The sequence below is a fragment of the Dicentrarchus labrax genome, unplaced genomic scaffold (assembly GCF_905237075.1).
Source record: "Dicentrarchus labrax unplaced genomic scaffold, dlabrax2021, whole genome shotgun sequence".
NCBI lineage: Eukaryota > Metazoa > Chordata > Actinopteri > Moronidae > Dicentrarchus > Dicentrarchus labrax.
In genome coordinates, this window is record NW_026136718.1 from 18,053,448 (window position 1) to 18,074,292 (window position 20,845).

General features: G+C 41.1%; 1 protein-coding gene across 1 annotated transcript; it reads right to left on the reverse strand.

The window, feature by feature from the left end:
• Nucleotides 1-1,216: 1,216 nt before the first annotated feature.
• On the reverse strand, nucleotides 1,217-20,128 carry plpp2b (phospholipid phosphatase 2b). The gene is made up of 6 exons (XM_051376758.1): nucleotides 19,651-20,128; nucleotides 7,493-7,644; nucleotides 6,968-7,230; nucleotides 6,774-6,831; nucleotides 5,338-5,514; nucleotides 1,217-4,284 (listed from the first exon to the last, which is right to left on the reverse strand). The coding sequence occupies exons 1-6, from the start codon at nucleotides 19,709-19,711 to the stop codon at nucleotides 4,126-4,128; spliced, it is 870 nt and encodes a 289-aa protein (XP_051232718.1). The 5' UTR covers nucleotides 19,712-20,128; the 3' UTR covers nucleotides 1,217-4,125.
• Between the last annotated feature and the right edge of the window lie 717 nt (nucleotides 20,129-20,845).

Genomic DNA, 20,845 nt, shown 5'->3' on the forward strand with positions numbered 1-20,845 from the left:
TCATGAGTTAGTTACTTGACAGCATTTCTCCAGAGGTGAACTGTAAATCTTCAGTGTAAAAACCATATGCTCTTAACATTATACATGTAAATCTGTCTCTGAACCTGTGTTGTTGGCAAACTAACAGAAAGCAAATTTGGTTTCACATTTCACATAAATAAAGAAAATGCAAGGGAATTGTGTTCCCCACACAATGTAAAATATTGCCTGCTGGAATGATAGCTTGAACAGGAAAATAAATTCTCAAATGTATGATTTTAAAGGATCAGTTCACTCAAATTACAGGAAAAACTATGGATCAGTCAGAGCAACTCTGACTGTTTCTGGAAAGACGTATTACTGTACAATTTCCAAAGTTTATGGACTACCTTCCTTATACCAGGTGGATGCACTAATCTTAAGGAGCCAGTGTGTATTTAGTGGCATTTACTACAACTCCCTTGCTTCATCCTCCCCTTCCAAGCGTGAGGGAGAAATACAGTGGCTGTGAAATGGGAATGGCCCTATGTAGATCCAGTGTTTGATTTGTCCGTTCTGGGTTACTGTAGAATCATGGCGGTTCAACATGGCAGACACCATGTAAGGCAACCCGCAGTGTCTGTAGATTAAAACAGGCTCATTCAAAGGTAACAAAACAAATAACGATTTTTTTTTTGTGATTATACACTAATGAAAAGATGGTTATGCACATTATATTCTATTCTGCCAACTGATCCTCCTAAATGTTGCACAATGGAACTTTTATGAAGATGGATATCTTAAAACCTGAATTGAAAAAAACAAAACTGTTTGCATGGCGAAATAACACTGAGTGAAAAAAATATGTGACCTTTTATCAGGTTTCTGAGAGCAGGGGCAATATGTCAAGTTGGTGGATTCACTTTGAAGATAGTAAAAACTAAAAGAAACCAACAGTGCCATCCACGCATTTGTACAACAATTTCAAGTGTGTTGACCTTCTGACTTCTGGGCTGAAGAATTGCTTTTAATCAAGATTACAATAAACTCGCCAAGAACATCTTGAAATCCTGATGCTGTTATAAAGCATTTTTCATTTCAATGATCCCTTTCTGCTCGACATGTGTTCACAATCACCATCTATCAAGAACTGTGGACATAAAATAGATTATGCTTCAAGTCTTTGTAGAAAGACCGGAGTAATTCCATCATAACATGAGTGATATTAAATGTATAAATTAAAACAAAACAATATAACTGAATGTGGATTATATCTTTATTTAAAGTTCTCTAGTTTAGAGTCTATAATCTATATACAAAAATCAAACAACATAAATCATACCTACAAGCTGATATAAACAGGAAATTAGCCAACCAGTTCCTACTTTAAGGCACTAATTCAATAAAGCATAATAACACATGGAACCACATCACCAGCTGAGAACCTTGCTTTCCATGAAGCTGGAGGGGAATTAAACACTGTGACGTTTCTTCATCCTCATCCTCATTTGGGCCATTAGTCTGGCTGTAGTAATACACAGATGATTTAAATGTATGGAGCAGGGGAGAGGGCTGGCACAGCACTTCACCGCAACCAGTTCCAGCTGTTTCTTGTTGTAATTTTGTGTTTTTTAAATGTGTAGAAGACCCCAGGGACGGAGGTTCACCATGGGATACCCCACACCCCACCCCCCACCCCCTAAAGTACCCTGCCTTTCTCCAGTCCCAGCTCAGCTTCAGGGCTTGACAATCACTACCAGGTGAGATTCTCTCTGTCTTCCTGTTTCCCCCCTATCAAGTTTGGGGTCTGTCTGATCTGTTGTCGGTCTTCCAGGGGTCTGCATGCTGTACAAGAACTATACAGGAGACCTTATTCACAAATTAACCCCATCTATCAGCACAGGAAATGGAAAAGGAACACAGACAAATCTTTGAAGTGGGAACGGCGTTACTAGCTTCAAAAACACAGTTGGGTATGTAACTCTTTATCATTGCAACAGCCCTTTAAAAGCTCTGCCAAGGCATCTGGCTTATGTTTGGACCTGGAATTGGATCCGTTTGTGTGGCAACTCCAATCGCTGCCAGTCGTAGCAGGCATGGGCCAAAGCAGACTGTACAGGTGAAATTAAAAGTGTACAATAAAAACATACAAGCATGTATATACATCCTTCACGCATGTCTCATAGCATTAGTATATACAGTATTTGTGGCTCATAGTGGCAAGCAGGGGTGATTGCACAAAAATCTTAACAGCGCTGGCATTTCCAACCTTGTAAGAGTAAATAAAGAACTTCTTGTATTTAAAATAAATTAAAACACCATTTTCAAAATGGTTGTCTCATCCTTCTTTGATTATTATTTTTTGAGAAATAACAAAACACAATAAAAACAGAAAAAAGAAGACATGGTAGAGGCCAAATTTCTTAATATTTGATTGGCAATATAGTAGTGGTATGACACATAAAATCTGAAATTAAAGCTGCATCAATGGTTTCTTCCTCTGCAGTCCATTTCACACAGGGGAAACATAAATCATTAACAACTCCACAATTAAATTTATACATTTTAGAAAAGCATCACTAATGTTGAGGGTGAATCTGACCTAGTCTTGACATAAGTCTAGCCTTAAAGTTTAAGACTCAGTTTATGTCCTATAAGTAGGCACTTACAAAATCATTCAACAAATCAGACTCCTATCTGGACACACTTCGGCAGTGATACAACATGACACTTGAGTTGCCAGTAATGATAATTGCTGGGTGTTGAATCACTGGTACTAGTGTGAATCAGAGTTGATCAATGTAGTGTGAGTCACCAGGCACGACAAGCTTGTATAGTCACTTTTAAAAACATTATATTGTTTGTCAGAGTAGATAACCCAGACCTGTTTGTGTGGCAGTTACAAGAGCTGGCAGAAACGTGTTTTTCGGGTTCCTGGGATTACCCCTGAATGTTGCTTTGGCAAGCTGATTAAGTCTCAAAGTTTCAAAGCAGCTTTTTGGTGGCCTGCAGCTGACGTTTTTAGTTTGTGAGCCTTTCTGCCAACAGGATAACATGATATATGGAGAAATTTTGCTCCTCTACTGTGTCCTGGCTGCCATTACAATAAATTGTTATGATTTGCAAAACTCCTCTAGTGTGTAGCCAGTTTAAGGTGCACTAAGTGAAGCTAATCAATCAATAAACTGTGCCTTTACCAACACCTATAAACATTCTCATCTTTCTTTCTCCTTATTCTTACATTTCTTTCATCACTGCCAACACACTTGGTCCTCTACATACAGAAAATCTAAAACATACGAAAATTGTTAAAGCTCCATTAAGCGATATATTTGACATCAAAATAATTTCTGGTGATAAAAGAGTTGCTAGTACTATCAATCCCACTGTGAATCAACATCATCCCATCTCTGCAGTTTTCAGGCACTTTCAGGGTGTTCCACTTAATCAATCCATATGGCTAAAACCCAACCACTCTCACTGATCCACTACATAAAAACTCTGGACAGCTGTTTCCTATATCATTTCTATATCTCAAGCCAAAGAGAGCAGAGGTTGTGGCATAAAGACAAACAAATATCAGACTTTCATTTGTCAGTTGGCAGGAAAGGACTCAGGTTTGGATGTCCATGTTCCTCTGTTTCTGCTGTGTGTAACACATTAGCCACAAGCGCTTAGTGTATCATAGCTCTATCATAGCTTTGTTGCTGTGGGTTTTCGCTTAATGCAGCTTTAAGCATATACACTTCAACATCAACAATGATGTCTTAAAAACAATATGCCCCTCTCTCACTTATAGGAGAAAAGGAGGTCATCATGGTGTCTTTGAGAGGGGGCTTAGGCACCTGTAGATGGGATGCAGCCCCCTCAGTCAGTCCAGTGGTTGGGGAGTAGGTGGGGTGTAAGTGGTTGATACAGAAGGAGGGAGCTGGTTGCAGAATTCATACAGACACTTAATTTAACATCTCACACTCATAGGGCTTCTCACATAGCATAAGGAGTCTGCAGCAGGCAGCCTACAGAGTCAGGACCGCAGATGACCCAGGTTATTCCCTGCACTAAACACTGTTAACTGCACAATCAAGGTTGAAGGCCCCAGAGTTGGACCCTATCACACAGGTTTGGGGTCTGCAGGCTGCAGCCTTTGTTCCCTAGCGTCACCTCCAATCACACAGGCCCCGGATTGTGGTGATAGTTGTAATGGTTGCTGTGCTCGGAGTCTGCAATCTGCAGGCTGGGTTTCCTCTCTGGCTCTTCGCTATCAGCTGTGTCTGGCCTAGTGCAACGTGGAGGACGCTTCTTAAAGAAGTCTGACACAAAGTGCACCTGCAGAGGACAGGAGGAAAAAAGAGCAGAGAGAAGGTTAGCTTTGGCACTTTGGGATATTTCTCCCACAGAGATTGGAGTATAAGCATGTAAGGGATACAATGTAAGGGCTGGGCTGGAAATTGTGATAACATATGTCTGGACAGGTCTGTGCACAGCTGTTAAGTGACACTCACATTTACACACATCTGAGAGGAACACACAGAGAGCAGGCACAACCCCTGTAGGCCATAAAATGCTATGCCCAGGAGGGTCTCTAATTGCGCACAGCACTGTGAAGGCTGGGCTCACTTCCCAATTAATCATACATGGACACACACACACACACACACACACACACACACACACACACACACACACACACACACACACACACACACACACACACACACACACACACACACACACACACACACACACACACACACACACACACACACACACACACACACACACACACACAATTTCCAAGGTGGTGCTGACAGTGTCTCACTCAAAACAGGGAAGTGGCCAAACAATAAAGAAGCCCAGCTGGATGAAGTGAGGAGAATGGACTTCTTGCCTGAGAACATGCCAGTCTAAGTGTGTGGGTTTGTCACACTTTGCAGCCATCACACTCCCCTCATGCCTCCTGTCTATATGGATTTTACTGCAAGACTGAAATAAAGCCTAAATATGGATTCTTCAGTTTCCGCTTTAAAGGGAGTATAAAGATTTCCATCAAATAATATTTCTTATGATCTGGACAGTTCCGCCCATGTTTGCCTTTCCTTAAGCCAGAAACCACAGGAGTAAGACTCAGAGTTAAGATGTCATCAGGTCGAGGGCTGGAGCTACTTCACAGAACATTTCATTTTCTGTGTGAGCATGATTTGTTGAGATAACTGTTTGACACTATGACATCATACTATTTTCAGTATAAATGAGCAGCTCAGCATCTTGATAGGAGATCCCATCAGAAGTTATGACAGTTTTACATCATGGAAATATCATGTAGAAATTCTTAAGTTTGGCAATGTTTGCCCTTGGAAAGAAGTTGTCTTGGAGACTCACATTGAGCACAGCAACAAGCGCTCCCTGCAGCAGCCCCACCAGCACGTCGCTCCAGTGGTGCTTGTAATCAGAGACTCGGGTGTAACCCACATACACCGCAAAGGCCACCAGGAAGAACTGGATGGTGGGCCGGAGAAGTCTAGCCCACTTAGCCACCAGTCTCGCCTGCACGTAAAGCTGGAGGGGGAAATAGAGTGGAAGGAGAGCAGAGGGTGGTAGATCGTGGGAGGGTTGAGGGGAGAAAAGATGGGAGAAACATGTTTATGTAGGGATTCCTTTCTGCTTTTATTGTCAACCTGTAATTACACTGAAAAAAGATGTAAGTGGTTTTAAGCCCCCTAAAAGGTTATCACACCATAAAAGGTTAGGAGAATGTAATTTGTGTGTGGAACAACATCTGCAGCATTTCGCATTGACACAATGTGATGAAATATGCTGACAAAGCAGTGAAGTAATGCAGCAGTCAAATTTCTGCTTTGCAAAAGTAATCTCTATATTTGTTTAAATGGACAGCTCGCTGTACTGTCAGCTTTCAGATGGTATCTCACTTCAAACAAACCAAAAATAAAAAGGTAAATTTATTTGGAGCATGAGTTTATGTCTCTCTAATGCAAAAGTAGTGGCTGGTATGACTCAAATTGGATTTCTATAAAAAGGTGTTGAGTACGAATCTAATTTATAACCACTATGGACTGAAACCCCTTTTTTACTGGAAAACAGCGGCCGCCAAAAAATTATGAACCTGGCAATAGTACAGACTTCTCTGGGCTTCTGCTGGGCTGCTGTTGAAGGTGCAAACATTGGCATCACACCATAGTCCCCCTGCCACACAGCCACACTCTGCACCGAACACTGCAGGACACAGGCTAGATATCACAGCTTAGCTCTATTTGTTTGCAATATTTTCCTGGCAAAACAGAGAGTGTGAACTGAGCCACAGACAGGAATGGATGCAAGCTGGAAATGTCTTTTCTTTCAAATATTGTTTGAGCTGAACAATGCCGCTTTGCTTGGCCTCTTGAAGCTTGCTGCCTAGAATTGGTGCCTGGTTTTTAACACAAAGTGATGAGGCCAAGGGGTAATGAACTGGATAGGCCTGGAAGACAGAACACAGCACATGCTTTGCCTTCGTCGTTGCTGGGAAAAAGGCAGCAGAGGCCTCCAGATCACTTCTCTCAGTATACACATTCTTCCTCTGAACTCTTGCCTTGTCCTTTTATGTCCGCTGGCACAAACCGCCTCTATGAGCCTTTTCTCTATCTCAACAATTAGCCCTTGAGTACAGATCCAAATGCATAAGGCTGACGAGCTCATCTGGGGACTGTTATCCATGATTCACACTGAGATATTTGCATGTTTACTGTACATAGAGATGCATATTTACACTGTATTTTAGGACTTTTAGTGATGGATTTAAGCTTCTGCGCTGTACTTACCGCTAGAAAGAGCATGCAGTACATTCCAAAAGAGGAGTGACCAGAGTAGAAGGACAATCTGGAGAATAGAAAGAAACAAATGTAATGCTTCATTCAGTATATTTAAACAATAGACTCTTGTTGGCATCATTATCACATAAAATGTGTTCAAATTTAAATGACACAAGTATAATACTGAGATGTTCTCCTCCTACCTTGACTCTGTGACGTCCTGAAGCTTGCCAGTGCAGTTGATCCTCTGCATGTATCCCGTGCAGATCTTTGGGGCACACACGGCCATGAAGTTAGGTCTCGGACGACCGATGGTGAACTTGGCAAGGTCGGTCAGAGACTGGCTAACAGCTGCTCCAAACAAGAAGGTGCCCACTACCTTGTACAGCGCAGCTACATACTGATTGAAGTCAGAATTAGAGTAAATCCTCTTGCTGTAGACCAGATAAGCTTCTCCAGAGGAGATCTGAGGGAAAAGTGAAAAGAGTTTCTTTGAGACTTTGTTCCATTTCCCACCACCACAATTTTTCGCTTCATTAGAACGAAACAACTTTTTCCTCCTAATACATCTACACTTTCCTCAGTTCCTAAAAGCCATTCAGTAATGGAGCAAACAGCACAGGATGTTGTTAAATGAGTTAAGTCCCGTAAACTTTCCATGATTTTGGCAAAGGTGATGTGTAATGAAACTCGCTGTGAGAGCAGAGGGGAGATTGATGAAAACTTACAATGATAATGGTGCAGGAGATGGTGACAGCCGCTAGCATGCCATGGGTGATGGTGTCTGGTTTCATGGGGTACATGATGCTCTCATCGTCACAGTAAACCCCTCTTTGATATGGCTTGAACACGATGGTCATAATGATGAAGGGCAGTGCCGCTGTGGAGAAAACAAACCAGAAGTCCGATGAGATTGTTCAGAATATTCACCATATTTGGAGAAGTTGTGCTTTTGGTGAAATTAAATTTATGCATTGGATGTTGTCAGAGATACGTAATGTTTGGTCTCTGCTAAGATTATAACTGGGCACACAGACCACGAACAAGGTTGATCCAAGTTAATGGTCATCAATATTTGAGAAAAAAAATGTTTTGCAATAACATATTTGTCTCAGTTTCTGCAGGTTTTCAGACATTACATCATTTCCAAAGCTGGGAAGTGAAAATGTTTCTCTAAGGATAGCTAAATTGTTCTCTCTCTCGTTCTGTCTTTCTCTCAAGGTCTAAGGTCTCAAATCACAATGATGAAAACAACCCACAAAGAGAAAAAAACATTCAGTACTTAAATGCCAGGGTAGAAATGCACAGCAAGGAATTACAAAAATAAACAGTTCAAAATAGTATTTATATACGCAGACATGTGGGCATATGTAAAAAATCACACATCACACACAAGCCCAATAGACACAAGAGTGTATAAACAAGACTGTACACACATTATTGCAGACACGACTCACACAACTGCAGCTCTCTTGAATGATGTGGCTCTGTCCAAAAATAAGTCCAAATATAGCTGCTCAAGGCTCCTGAGTGCACGAATGATGTCCTTGAGATATATGGAAACATCCATCCCAAAAATACTCACTCACCCTCTTCCTCTCTGTCTCTCTCTCGTACCAGCATACACACTCACTTCACTGCATTTTGTAGATGTACAAGTATGTGTATATGTGAAATCATATGTGAAAACAGGCTAATTATTACATTGTGCAGATGCTCTCTCTGTTTAAAGTCAAACTCTTCTTAAACTGTCAGAGACTGAAAGAGCGTCGAAGGCAGATTTGTTTCTATAAAGATGAGCAGCAGAGAAGTAGACTATCGGTGCAAGGAGTTTGAGAGGTTCTTATGGATGTTATTTTTTTTCCACCAGCAGTGAAAACTTTTCACCACTGGACTCAATTGTAACTGACCATAAGCCTGCTCTTTTTTTAAGCCTACAGTGGTGAGCGTTTCATACTTTGAGTTTGAAGTAAGACTTCAGTAGACACAGTGTATGGGAGAAGACCTTACTTGATCGTTCATTTATCATTTTAGTCAAAAATTGCTTGTAATTATCCATCTTATTTAACTGTAAAATGATTGTTTTTGGTTTTTTGAGTGTCATGCGGAAAAAAGGGTACTGGTAACGTGTAATGGGTATTTGTCATTATATTTGACATTTCATATACAGCTTAAACAATTAATTAATAGATGGAAATTGAGTTGCAGCCCTACTGAGGAATGTACTCTCCACCCTGACATCCACTACCACTATTCATAATAGGCAGACAGACAGTCTTGGGGCCACTATGGAAATGCCATATGGCCACATACTAAATGCAAGAAAAACAGCCGTGAAAAAACACTGCATACACTTGAAAAGCGCTCTCACCAATAGTATTACATTCCTGTGTAAATGAGCAGTGCACCCCTCCCATTCTTTAAAAAATGTCTGCAGCTGACATAATTCCAGGAGGACTTCCAGCAAGACTGACTGATGAGAGACCAAGAGTCCACACACTGAAGACTGAGACTTAAGGAAAATATACAACTGGATGGTGGATCAGGATTCAGCTGAGGTGAACATCGGGTTCAGTTCCACCCTGAAACCTCTCAGGATGGTTATGAAACAACAGCCTACTGTAAATGTATGAATACTGACCAAAAAAAAAATACTAAAACTTATGGCACTTGTGTCTTGTGTATAAGTAAAACATGTTAATGCTTTGAATTTTGTCAATACTTTGATGTGAGACACGTCAGCTCATGGCCTGAGATTACTTTCATTATGAGAAAAAAACAACAACTTTATACTAAATTACTAAAACTGCTGAAGCTTTCAATGTCAGTAAAAAGCACAAATTAACTAATGAATCAGAGAAATCCCCCTAATAAATGCTGTGATTCACAATAAACAACAATGCACAATGACACCTGCACGATGACGTGCAGTGTGTGAGTCTTGCTCTCGTCTGACATCGCGTATATCCGAGGTGACATGAGATGAGTGCGGACATTGTTTCGTGACATGCCAACTGCACACATGTTCCACACAGACACTATACAGACAAAGAGTCTTATTGGCTCAGTAAGGAAGGCAGCAGCAAAATAGAAGCTTTGTGCTGAGAAGAGAATAAACAATAGCGCTCTATAGGATAAACACATCATTGCACATTGGACTCCTGGTAACCCGACCTTGGAGGAGCTGGGTTTAGACTAGACAAACAGGGAAGGAGAAAACACAAATTCAACTGACTTCAACACGGTATTCATACACAAATCTAATCTAATCTTTTTTATGACATTTGAAAAAGGGAGGAATCACAACTCCCAACTTCAAAATTTCAACACAAGAGGTTTCAGTAAAAATACACCTGTCTTATGAAGGGTTTACACCACCAAACTGAAATTGTGTTTGCAGGTTTCAGCACCTATTCACAATGCAAATTACAAAACAAAACTTCAGGCTGAAATAAAAAATTATTCACTTTTGCCTTCCTCTGACTTGAAAGCAGCAAGCCTGGATCTTTACAAAAGGTAAAAGAAATCTTCCTACCAGAAAAATCTATAGCTTACAAATTAACATTATATCTTTTTTGGTTAATCTGTACAAAAATCAATCATCGATGATGTGTGGGAGAAGTAACAACAACAATGGTGGCTGCAAAAGAGGTTAGCGTAGATGCTGCTACCATCAGTTCTGAAAGTTTCCACTATTTTCCAAACAGTATCCAATGGCAACTTCCCTGTGCTTGTTACCTGTGTAACTAACAATCTGAGGTTGTGCCAGCTAGCGCTTGAATAAATAAATAACTAATAAACAAACTAATTTTAGTGTTGATAGGCAATTTCAGCAGCCAACACCTGTCCAATATATCTGTTCCACCTTCCCCCCTTTTTGTTCCCCTACACTCTTGGTTCCTTGTGAACAGCAGCAGCTGGATGACACCTGTCGCTGCACGACAACATCCCACTGGCCTCCAACCACCAGACGCCTACTGTTTACACATGTACCCGCCATGTTAGGACGTGGTAAACCGGGTGCATAAGGCCTTATTCAACATATTTTCCTCTTAACACCACCAAAATCCTGTTTGTCACAACAGCACAATATAAGGTCTCTTGCATTTAATTAACAACCTGTCTCAGCCGCCCCAATATGAATTTACTGATGTGGCTTTTGGGTGGCAGTTTCTGCATCTGTATCCTGCATCCTGCTTCCGGCTGGCTAGAAACCGAGCAGACTGTCTCTAGTTTACCTTTCCATCTCATCCTAGCTGACAAGTGTTTGAACTTAAAAACAAACATAGCCATAACGGATAGAATGTCATTACAGGAGTTATTATTGTGACTACTACTCTGACATATAAGGACCAAATATCTCTGTGCAATTGCCTTGATTTTAAAAACATATTTAATCTCTGTGAGAAAACAGAAAGAACTGCTCAGAAAGTCGTATTTCTCTGCACAGTTTCTTTCAATGGCCGCCCTGATTCTAGCTCTCTTCAAAATATTATTTCAAACATTTCCAGACTGCTTATATATCCAGTATGGACGTAGATGAAATTTACACAGCATGTCAAATACCTTAAAACGTTATTTGAAAACATATTATCATCAGGGTGTTTGCATTACCACACATGAAAATAAACACTTCTTTTTTTACATAGCTTAGTATTATATTATATTATAACTGAGGGAGACACGATGACATAAAATCTCTCATTTCCACTCAACATATTACGTCAGCCGACACAAACTTTTCATACAGTGTGGAATGTTTGCCTTTACCACAACATTAAAAACAAAGTGCAGCTGCAAACAAAAGCAAAGGAAAGACTTGTTTGACCGGATACTAACACATATTATAACTATAACAGCAGGTTTTAAAGGTTTGTGTAACACTGGCCTGGACAAAGTCAGGGAGGAATGTTTATTTACTTAATACAGCATGGTAAATGTCACTTTAAAATGACAGAAAGACATAATTATTTCTACATTGGAGTCACATGGTATAGTAACTTCAAACTGTTTTATAAAGCTTTTAACACTTGCCAGAGCAGGGCCATTAATCACAGGAGGAGGGTGAGAGAAATTAAGTGAGAAGCTTCAAAGTGCCAGCAGCTAATGAAATATACTACATTTTTTCCACCTAACAAGCTCCCGAAAGGCTAAATAGCTTTTGAATGTACATCAAAAACATTACATTCTTGAGTATAATTTGTATTAATCTGTTACATGTTACCATACACTAAAGGTTTTTAGGAGGTTTTTTTTGCACTTACAAAATCCTCTTAACTAAACTTGGATTTTGCCAGAGTGCCACATGGTTCATGGACTGAGTGAAGTCAGGGCACCTGGCCTTAAACAACCCTCCCCAGGCTTGTAAAAAAGTATGAAGTTTTTATTCCTGTATTCATAAATAAAGCACTAATTCAGCTGACACTTGTTAGTCATAAATTACAAGTTTGGATGAAAATAAAAGCGCTCTAATAAAATGATGTAAAGAGTCTGGAATGCCCTCATGGGCATAACGGATGCACATCCTGAGGAGTGTCAATGTGTCTCATGAGCAGTGCCTCTGTAGATAGATATCTGCAAGAAACAAACCAGCCACTCTCTCGAAAAGCAGACACACACACACACACACACACACACACACACACACACACACACACACACACACACACACACACACACACACACACACACACACACACAAACAGCTCCCAGGCAAAAATAGACCCATCAGCAGAATACCACGAGACAGCCCCACAACCCGAACTGACTTAGAGACACTAAGTCACTTAAAGACCAAGCAATGTCTCTCTAAACTCAGACATTATGGCGGATTTTACTGTGGAGAAAACCCAAAGGAACATATATACATGGAGGGAAGTTAGAGGGGGGAGGTGGAAGTACTTATTCAGGATACAGGAGAACCTTCTTTCTAGACACCTGCCTCTACAGATGGAAGGAAGGGAAACGCTGCCTGTTTGGAATGTAGCCAGGAAGCTAATCTCCAGCTGCCAGTCAGAAATCTCCTCTAATGGGAGCCTGTTTGAAGTCGCAGGATGCCGGGCTCAGGCTTTCTTAGCTCAGATTTTAAAAAAGCCTGTTTTAGAGGCTTCCGTTCCATTTTGGGAAGTTTAAGGCTTGTCATTTGCCTGACCTGCAAATTAGCTTTCATTCACAGTGGCACCTCAGTGTCTCCCCCTGCGGAAATGGGCATTAGTGCAACAGAGAGCAATTGATGACGACAGTGTGTCAAAAGGGGTCAGAAGAGCATCATGGAAGATTTTTAGCATGAAGTGATACCAGGGACAAACAAAGATGTCAGTGTAAGAAGATATTTGCACTCTTTCCTTCATTCCTTCCACCACTGCTGATTCACATCCTCCATTCTGTTTTTTTTCTCTCTCTTATTCAAAGTCATTCATTCTTCTCTCTGCCGCTCCATCTTTCTGCCTGTCATTCTCTTGATCGCGGCGTCCTCCCACACACTTCTCCCTCTGTTGTAAATATAGAGGCCTCAATGGGATAGTGCTTTATTTAGCTGGCAGATGTGCAATTACGCAGGACCAGTTGGACCACAATCGCACTCTGGGACTGAGATTCGAGGCTCGTCACATCCTCTCTCGTTCTAGTTGTTTTTCTGTCTTTGTCCTCTCTCACATTTCAATTTGCCTGTCCTGCTAGAGAAAGGTCGAGGCCTGCACTCAAACTGCCGCAATCATCTGGAAGTTGTTCCAATGGTTAGAGAGTTCTCCCACACCTACTTGCCCTGGTTTCTCTGACATAACCTGCTGCACCTGCAAAACCATGTGGACGGACAATTATTCCCCTCAGTTTGAAAAACACACAGTCTGGTTTTTCATTATGCATATTTTCAAGGCGTGTAAAGCTGCGTGTGTGTGTGTGTGTGCGAAGGGTGTTCTCATGCCCTTGGGCTGTCGTGTTTGGTCTAAAACTTTCCTCCAGGGTCACAGCTGGAACATTTGCCTTTTAATTTCTTCCACTCTCATTTCTCGTATTTCCAGCGTGGAAATCACTCATCGAGTTGCTTCTTTCTGCATTTCTCTGCTCCCTTTCAATCCATCTTATCCTTTTGCGGATAGCTCTCGTTTCCTTGCGCATTAACACTGCTCCTTGCTTATTTTAGTTTTCATCCCTGTGTCACTCTTGAGTCATTTACTCCATCTGACTATGCCTCTAACTCCTCATTCCCTTCCACTGTGGACGAGGACAGGGGCGGGCATTTTTTTCCTTTTAGCTACAGTCAGTGTTTCCACTTTGTTTTCTTTCCTGCTCTCTTTTGTTTCCTCCCTCCAATTCAAACATGTTTTGTTGAAATGACAGCAAGACACCTATAGCAACAAGTTTCTTTGGTGTAACAACATAGGTGATGCTACAGCCCTTTAAGAGATGGTTTGCAGTAACAAAACAACTAAACTCTCCTTCTTTATGACTTCTGGACTGACTAATGTGGAAGGTATGTGCTGAGCCTACAACCTCTGCCGGCGTTGGCCTCTGGAATTCTAATTCACATGAGGAACGCCCAACTTCACCAGTCACACCAAATCCTGCTGCTGCCCATTCTTTATTTTTAATCCTGCTGTTTCGCTCTGTACATCATTTACGCATGCTTAGCTCCAAGCAGTGCAGAAGGAGACAGGGTGGAGGGCAAGGTCGTACGAGTGGTGGGAGGGCAGCTAAATCTGGGTTGGCAATCAAAGAGTCTGGAGGGGGTCAAATAAGTAAGCCACACAGGTTTAAACCTATAAACCATAGAGGTCTGCAGGAGTTAAACTGTAGAAATATCATGAATGGTGGTGAAGTACATGTGTTGCTGTGTCGTATCTTACATTTTTACAACTATATAATGATGCTTCGGTATAATTAAGAAGAAGAAGATATACTTTATTGATCCCCTGAAATTGTTCTTTTCACTCTTTTTTATACACAAACACAGGCTGAAATGCACACATCATGCTCTTGTGGACATGCAAAGGGGAGAGAGATGGTGGAGTGATGGGGCTGCAACGTTACCGGCGCCTCATGAGCAGGTTTGGGGTTAGGTGCCTTGCTCAAGGGCACCTCGGCAGTGCACAGGAGGTGAAACTGGCACCTCTCCAGCTACCAGTCCACACTCCATATTTTGTGGTCTGTGGGACTTTAACCGGCGACCCTCCGGTTCCCAAGTCAAGTCCCTACACACTGAGCTACTGCTGCCCCAAACTGAGTGCAAACGGGACTAAGTCTAACACCAGTGATCTTGTTAGTGTTTCTCCAAATTATGAACACATTTTGTAATCAGCCTTTCTTGCATGCAAATGTTTTACGACTTTACTGGAATGAATAAACATGTTTGCAGGTACTTCTGCTACATTTTAGTCATCTGGAAAGGTACATTTGTGCTGGGAGAACAGCAGGTGTGAGCTGTTTTGCTGTGGAAAGCAATTAAGAAAATTTCTCATGAAACCTATAACAATGTAAGGTGGTAGCTGTCAGTTTCCCCATTAACAATGTCTTAAAAACAATAATAATTATTTTATTTTTCTGTTTCTGAAGTCCACTGAGTTGACTGGGGGATGCGGCTTTAATGTCTCAGAACAAATGTGGTAATGATTTTGTTTTTTAAAAAACGACCACGACAAAAGATCCTCATCCACTTTAAAGTATGACTGATAATAGACTCACCAGTTTACCAGAAACCCCTTTCGTACAATTACGATAATTAGAAAAACAACAATGAGAAGAAAAAATAAACTAGGCTCATATTTCTCAGAGGGATGTGCCTGTTTGTTCAAAGGGCTTCAGTTTCCATGACTGAGCTCTCCTGAGGAAAACGATTCCCATCAAGTGTCTTCACTGCCTTTCTCTGAGAACTCGGGACAATCAGTCTTCCCAACACGACCGCATGAGAGGCCCGGCTCCCTGGAGACACTGCAGCAACGACGCTGAATCACCAACAAACTCTAACCTACATCCAACAAGGTCAAAAAACAGAATGTGGGCATTTTTACATGTAAAAAGATGAAAATAATGGGAGGAAATGCGTAGTAACTCCTTTAGAGTTCTGGGGCTTTGGGAGCAAACTCTATTGTGTCAGGTAATGTATCAGTCAATAACAAGCTGCTAATATGGAATTAAATAATGAAAACCGTGTGTAGACCGGGGTAGGCAGCTCTTTAGCCCCTCTCCAGTGGCTCCACATTTTCATTTATCATTGTTAGCCTAAAGGGATTTTTATATTCTCCAACTGTAAAAATAAAAACTGCCATTACAAACTCAAAATGAAAAGTTCTGTTTACTAAAATGTACTAAAATGTGGGTCATACCTTAGGTCTTGACCTGCCGCCTTTCTTCTATGTTTTGTCAAACCACAATAGCAGTGGCTACTAGTATTGAGTCTGCCTAGATAGGTTAGCTATGAATTTCAAAATCCCCCCCCAAAAAAGTCTCTGAGGATAATATAGAATTTGTGTTGTTTTCTGCTGGCTTATATGTATGCTTGATCTGTGGCAAGAAATTAGCATTTTAAGGCTCAAAAATCCAGGGCTCCAGAGAGGTTTTATGATAGTAGAGGCTATTGACCTCTGGTGTAGACAAAATAAACTGATGAAATACTATTACCAAGTGTCATCTTTCTAGCACTCCCTCTGAATAGAGTAAACATGTGTGTGTGTGTGTGTGTGTGTGTGTGTGTGTGTGTGTGTGTGTGTGTGTGTGTGTGTGTGTGTGTGTGTGTATGTGTGTGTCTGTAATTACATGACATAATAGACTTTTAACAGAACTGGTTTATCACAACATACTTTACGGCACAACACAGAGCACACATGGAAAAACAAGTGTGAGCATGTGTTGCACCAATGCCACAGCCATTAAGTCACATATTATTAACTCGGAGTATATAGCACATTACTAATAACATGCGGCTCATTGCCATTTATATTGCCTACAGCAGCGCCCGAATCGTGCAGAATTGTGAACCTCGCTCCTCCTCTGATTCCTGCAAAGTTTACACCTGCAGTACTGCACCTAGAAATACGAGCTGTGGGCAGGGAGAGGTTAAACCCTGGTCTTTCCTCTCTGTGCTCTCAGCCAACACCCACCATCTATTTGTGCTGAGTGTAGGCTTACACCGACGGAGGAGCACAGAGGAAGGGAGGGATACAGTTGGGAAAGAATGGAGAAGGTGGGAGAGGGAGGTCAAGAGCTCACAATGAACAACAAATACAAGACTGAGGCAAATATTGAAACAGCTCAAATATCCCTCAAAATGAATCACACAGGTTTCTTAACAATAAACTAGACAGATAATACAACAAGACTCCTTGGCTCTAGGCAGCCATTTTGCATCAGATTTCTCCTTGAACAGCTTCAGTGGTTGTGTTTTACATTGTATGAACATAGAGGGAGGCACATCTATTCATATAACATTCATGTTTGGTTTGACCCAGGCAGGGCAGGGTGTGAGTGACAGACAGCATGCCAGAAAAATTGCTTTGTGATAGTATCTGCTGCTTTTATTTGGCTTTTGAATTTCACAACAAAAGATGATTGGAGAGAGATATAGTATGCTGCCAAAGTGGAGAACAGGAGATTAATATTTAGAGGTAAAGGTGACTGTAGTGGAGATAAACAAAAGGCTCCCATTGAAGAGCAGTGAGTAGGAAAGTAAAGAAGATAATAGAGAAGAGAACCTTCAGCATCTGGAGATTAGGGCTGCACAAATAATCGAAATATGATCAAGATCCAAAAATGGCCAAGTGCAATATCCAAATTGCTAAGTTCTTTTGGTAAAGGTTAAATGTGCGACAAAACAGCTTTATATTAAAGTACTATAGTAATGCCCTGGCCTACAAATCTTGTTCTCCAGATGTAAGACCCCCCCAAAATGTCATATCATCACGATATTGTTTTTTCTTTTTTTTTTTTCAGGGAAAATTTAATTTGTGATGCAAAGATTATCATTCCCATTAATCGTGAATAATGTCACAATCGCAATATCTGCCTTCTGTAGATTTAGATAAATTTTTTGATCTACAATAAGAATGTAAATAGTCCCAAAATGCAGACAAAACCCCACTCAGCCTCTGTTTCCATATAGGCTAATGGTCAGCATAATTACAAGCTCTACCATGTTGTTATTACATGGTTGGGCCAACCTTACATAAGCTTGGGGTTGACTTGATGATTATTTGGGTAGGTGACGTGGGTGGCAAAAGGGAAGGGAGAGGCAAAAGGGTGGGATGCAGCAGCTACCCAGACCTGACCGACCAACCCAACCCAGACGTTAATCCCAGACTTGTGACAGCGAAATGGTGAGGCTTATCAAGTTCAGCAGTCTGTGGATGTTCCCAGAGATGGAAAAATACCCCTAAGCTCTCTGAAAAGCCAGGGGGGAGCTGAAAGTGCACAGCAGAGCAGATCTGCACATGCATGAGCCACCATCCCTCCAACTTTACCACTATCACCAGTACTGACACAACAAGGGATGAACACGCCGCCGAACATCAGACCATTATGCAACACACGTCTGTCTAGGGCTTGTGGCATTAATACAGAAAACCAATGCTCCACCACTGTGGTACATTCCACATAAACACATGACCTCTGGGACTTTTCCTGAGGGTGGTGGTGTGGACTCACATTTGTGATTATCAGAAGTTTATCAGTATCACTATGGAGGACCAAAGGTGTCATGTAAATGGTTAAAAAGCTGTTTGATCTAGAAATCCCATTATTTATTATGGTAGCCTTTTAATTACTAAATGCTGTGTTTATTGATTGTTTTATGTTGGTTTCTTTAAACTATTATATCAATGTAACCTATTTATTGATGGATTAATATTCATTTGTAAGAATATGTTTTATTACCCATGTATACATCCACAAATTAATCTCTAGTAACTGAATGCATGTAATAATGGATTAATTAATGAATTTGTAAAATATCTGATTAATTCCTATCCAATTAGATATCAGTGACTTGAATGCTTTCACATGACACCTGTGGTCCTCCATATGCATTTAACCCATTAAAGGGTTAACCATAACCCTTTAATAACCCCATTGAAGATTAATGGCAAAAGCCAAATGTTGACAACTATAACCACAATATGTGTCACTGATATGATTCATTTTCCAACATGTCATTATCTGTTGGTTGCTCAGGCGGAGGAGGCAAAACATTCCTAACTGAAATTAAATGCTAAACAATGGTCAGTGGAGCAAAGTAGAAGGAAAATCTTGAGAAACGGACTGTATGTGGGAAGTGGGGACATTCTTGAGAAGATTCCTGGCAGACAAAATATTGAAAATGAGGAATAAGCGGGGCGCACACATGCATATCAAATTTCCATAAACAAACATTCTGCTTCCTGAGGCTCTGTAAAGTCCTGCAAAGTTTTTTGGTGAGTATGATTGGAGCATGCAGCAGCCCTGTGAGCAGAATGAGAATATTTCCTCTTGTGTTTGGCCATTGTGCAATTTAATGTCACATTTCAGCCTGGACAACATTGCAGTTGGGATCCTGCATAAACAAAAAGGCTGCTCTTTAATATTGGACTCAGGTATGGAAATCAGTTGCCTCATTTGCCTTTTAAACGAGAGACTGGGATAAAATAGCCTCTATACTGTCCTGAGGATCTTTCGTCTCATTAAAAACATGTTTCATTGACATTTTAAGGGCGTAAATAAACAATCATAGCTGAGTTCCTATTATTTAACAAATTCCTGAGTTGCTGTCATCATGTGCAAAACACACAAACACACTGAGAGACAGGCAAGAAACTGCTGACAACACCACAAAGGTCATCTCTTCCTCTGGCTGATAACACTGAGGCGCATTTACAAGATAAAACAACGCATTATGCTGACTTACTTAGTGTCCATAACTTACCAACAAAAACGCACAGCACGTCCATCACCACGTAAAGCTTCTTCTTCCTCAGCTCCTTCATCCTCTTCCCGTTTACTTACTTTCAAATCGACAACTTTAAGAGAGAATAACTACTTTTGCAAAAGGCTAAACAAGTCCATCGGCGCTTGCTCGCTTTGAAATAAAAGTACAGGCTATGAAAACAACCTGGTAACCTGCACTACGAGTTCTTCCGGGATCCTCTTCTCTACCTGTGCTGTCATTGGCAGCATAGGTGTGTGACTCTCTTAAAAAGACAGCGTGTTAAAAAGAAGTTTCTGAGCAGATACGCGGCCCTTTTGCGCGCATTACTGCTTTGGGTACAAAACCAGAACTGGAGAGATCCTCCTATTTCACGGCGCTGAAGGCGTCCGGAGAATCCAGTTTTAAGTCTTCTCTCAGCACACACACCACGCCACTGCACTGGTCCCTCCTCCCAACTTCCTCGTCTGGCTCCTCTCTGGCTATCTGATTATCGACAGGCTCCAAGTTTTTACGCACAGGCGTGCAAAGGGGAAGACAGAAAAGCTCTCAGCGGTTTGCTTTATATTTTGCAAACCAACTTGTTAGAAAAATGTCTTATGAGTAGAGAGGACTCAGACACTGTTAGGATTGAACCAGGAGGAGGCGCCTGACAGCAGTAAACCAGTCACAAACTGCTCTGTCAGGGCTAAAATACTTAAAAGAAATTGAAAAAAAAGGGGGAAAAGTCAATACCTGAAACAAATGGCTGTCATTACACCTGACCTTATAAACTGAGGTAATATGGACTTAATCAAGAACATACAATCATGGGATTTAAAAGGCAATACAATAGGGCTGTTGCTTTAATTGAGGACTCAGCACTGCCCCCATTTCTGAAATCTTCACATAGATGAGAGCCCTACATGATCTCATCCCATCATACACTTCAATTTCCCCATGAAAGCCCGGCAGGACAAACACTTGAACTGCTCAGTCCCGTTGAGAGCTTAACCTTTCCCAGAGTGCACTCCTCTTCCCATATATGAGAGAGATTTATATTGAAGCTGACAAAACGGGTTCCTAATAAGGTCCAAACATATTAGTCAACACCTTCATGGCACTGGGAGGTGGACCCACACTGAGCACACTTGGTGGGTGATTAAAAAATATAGAGGACAAAACCTCTAGCCCTAAAAAAGCAGGGAGACTTTTA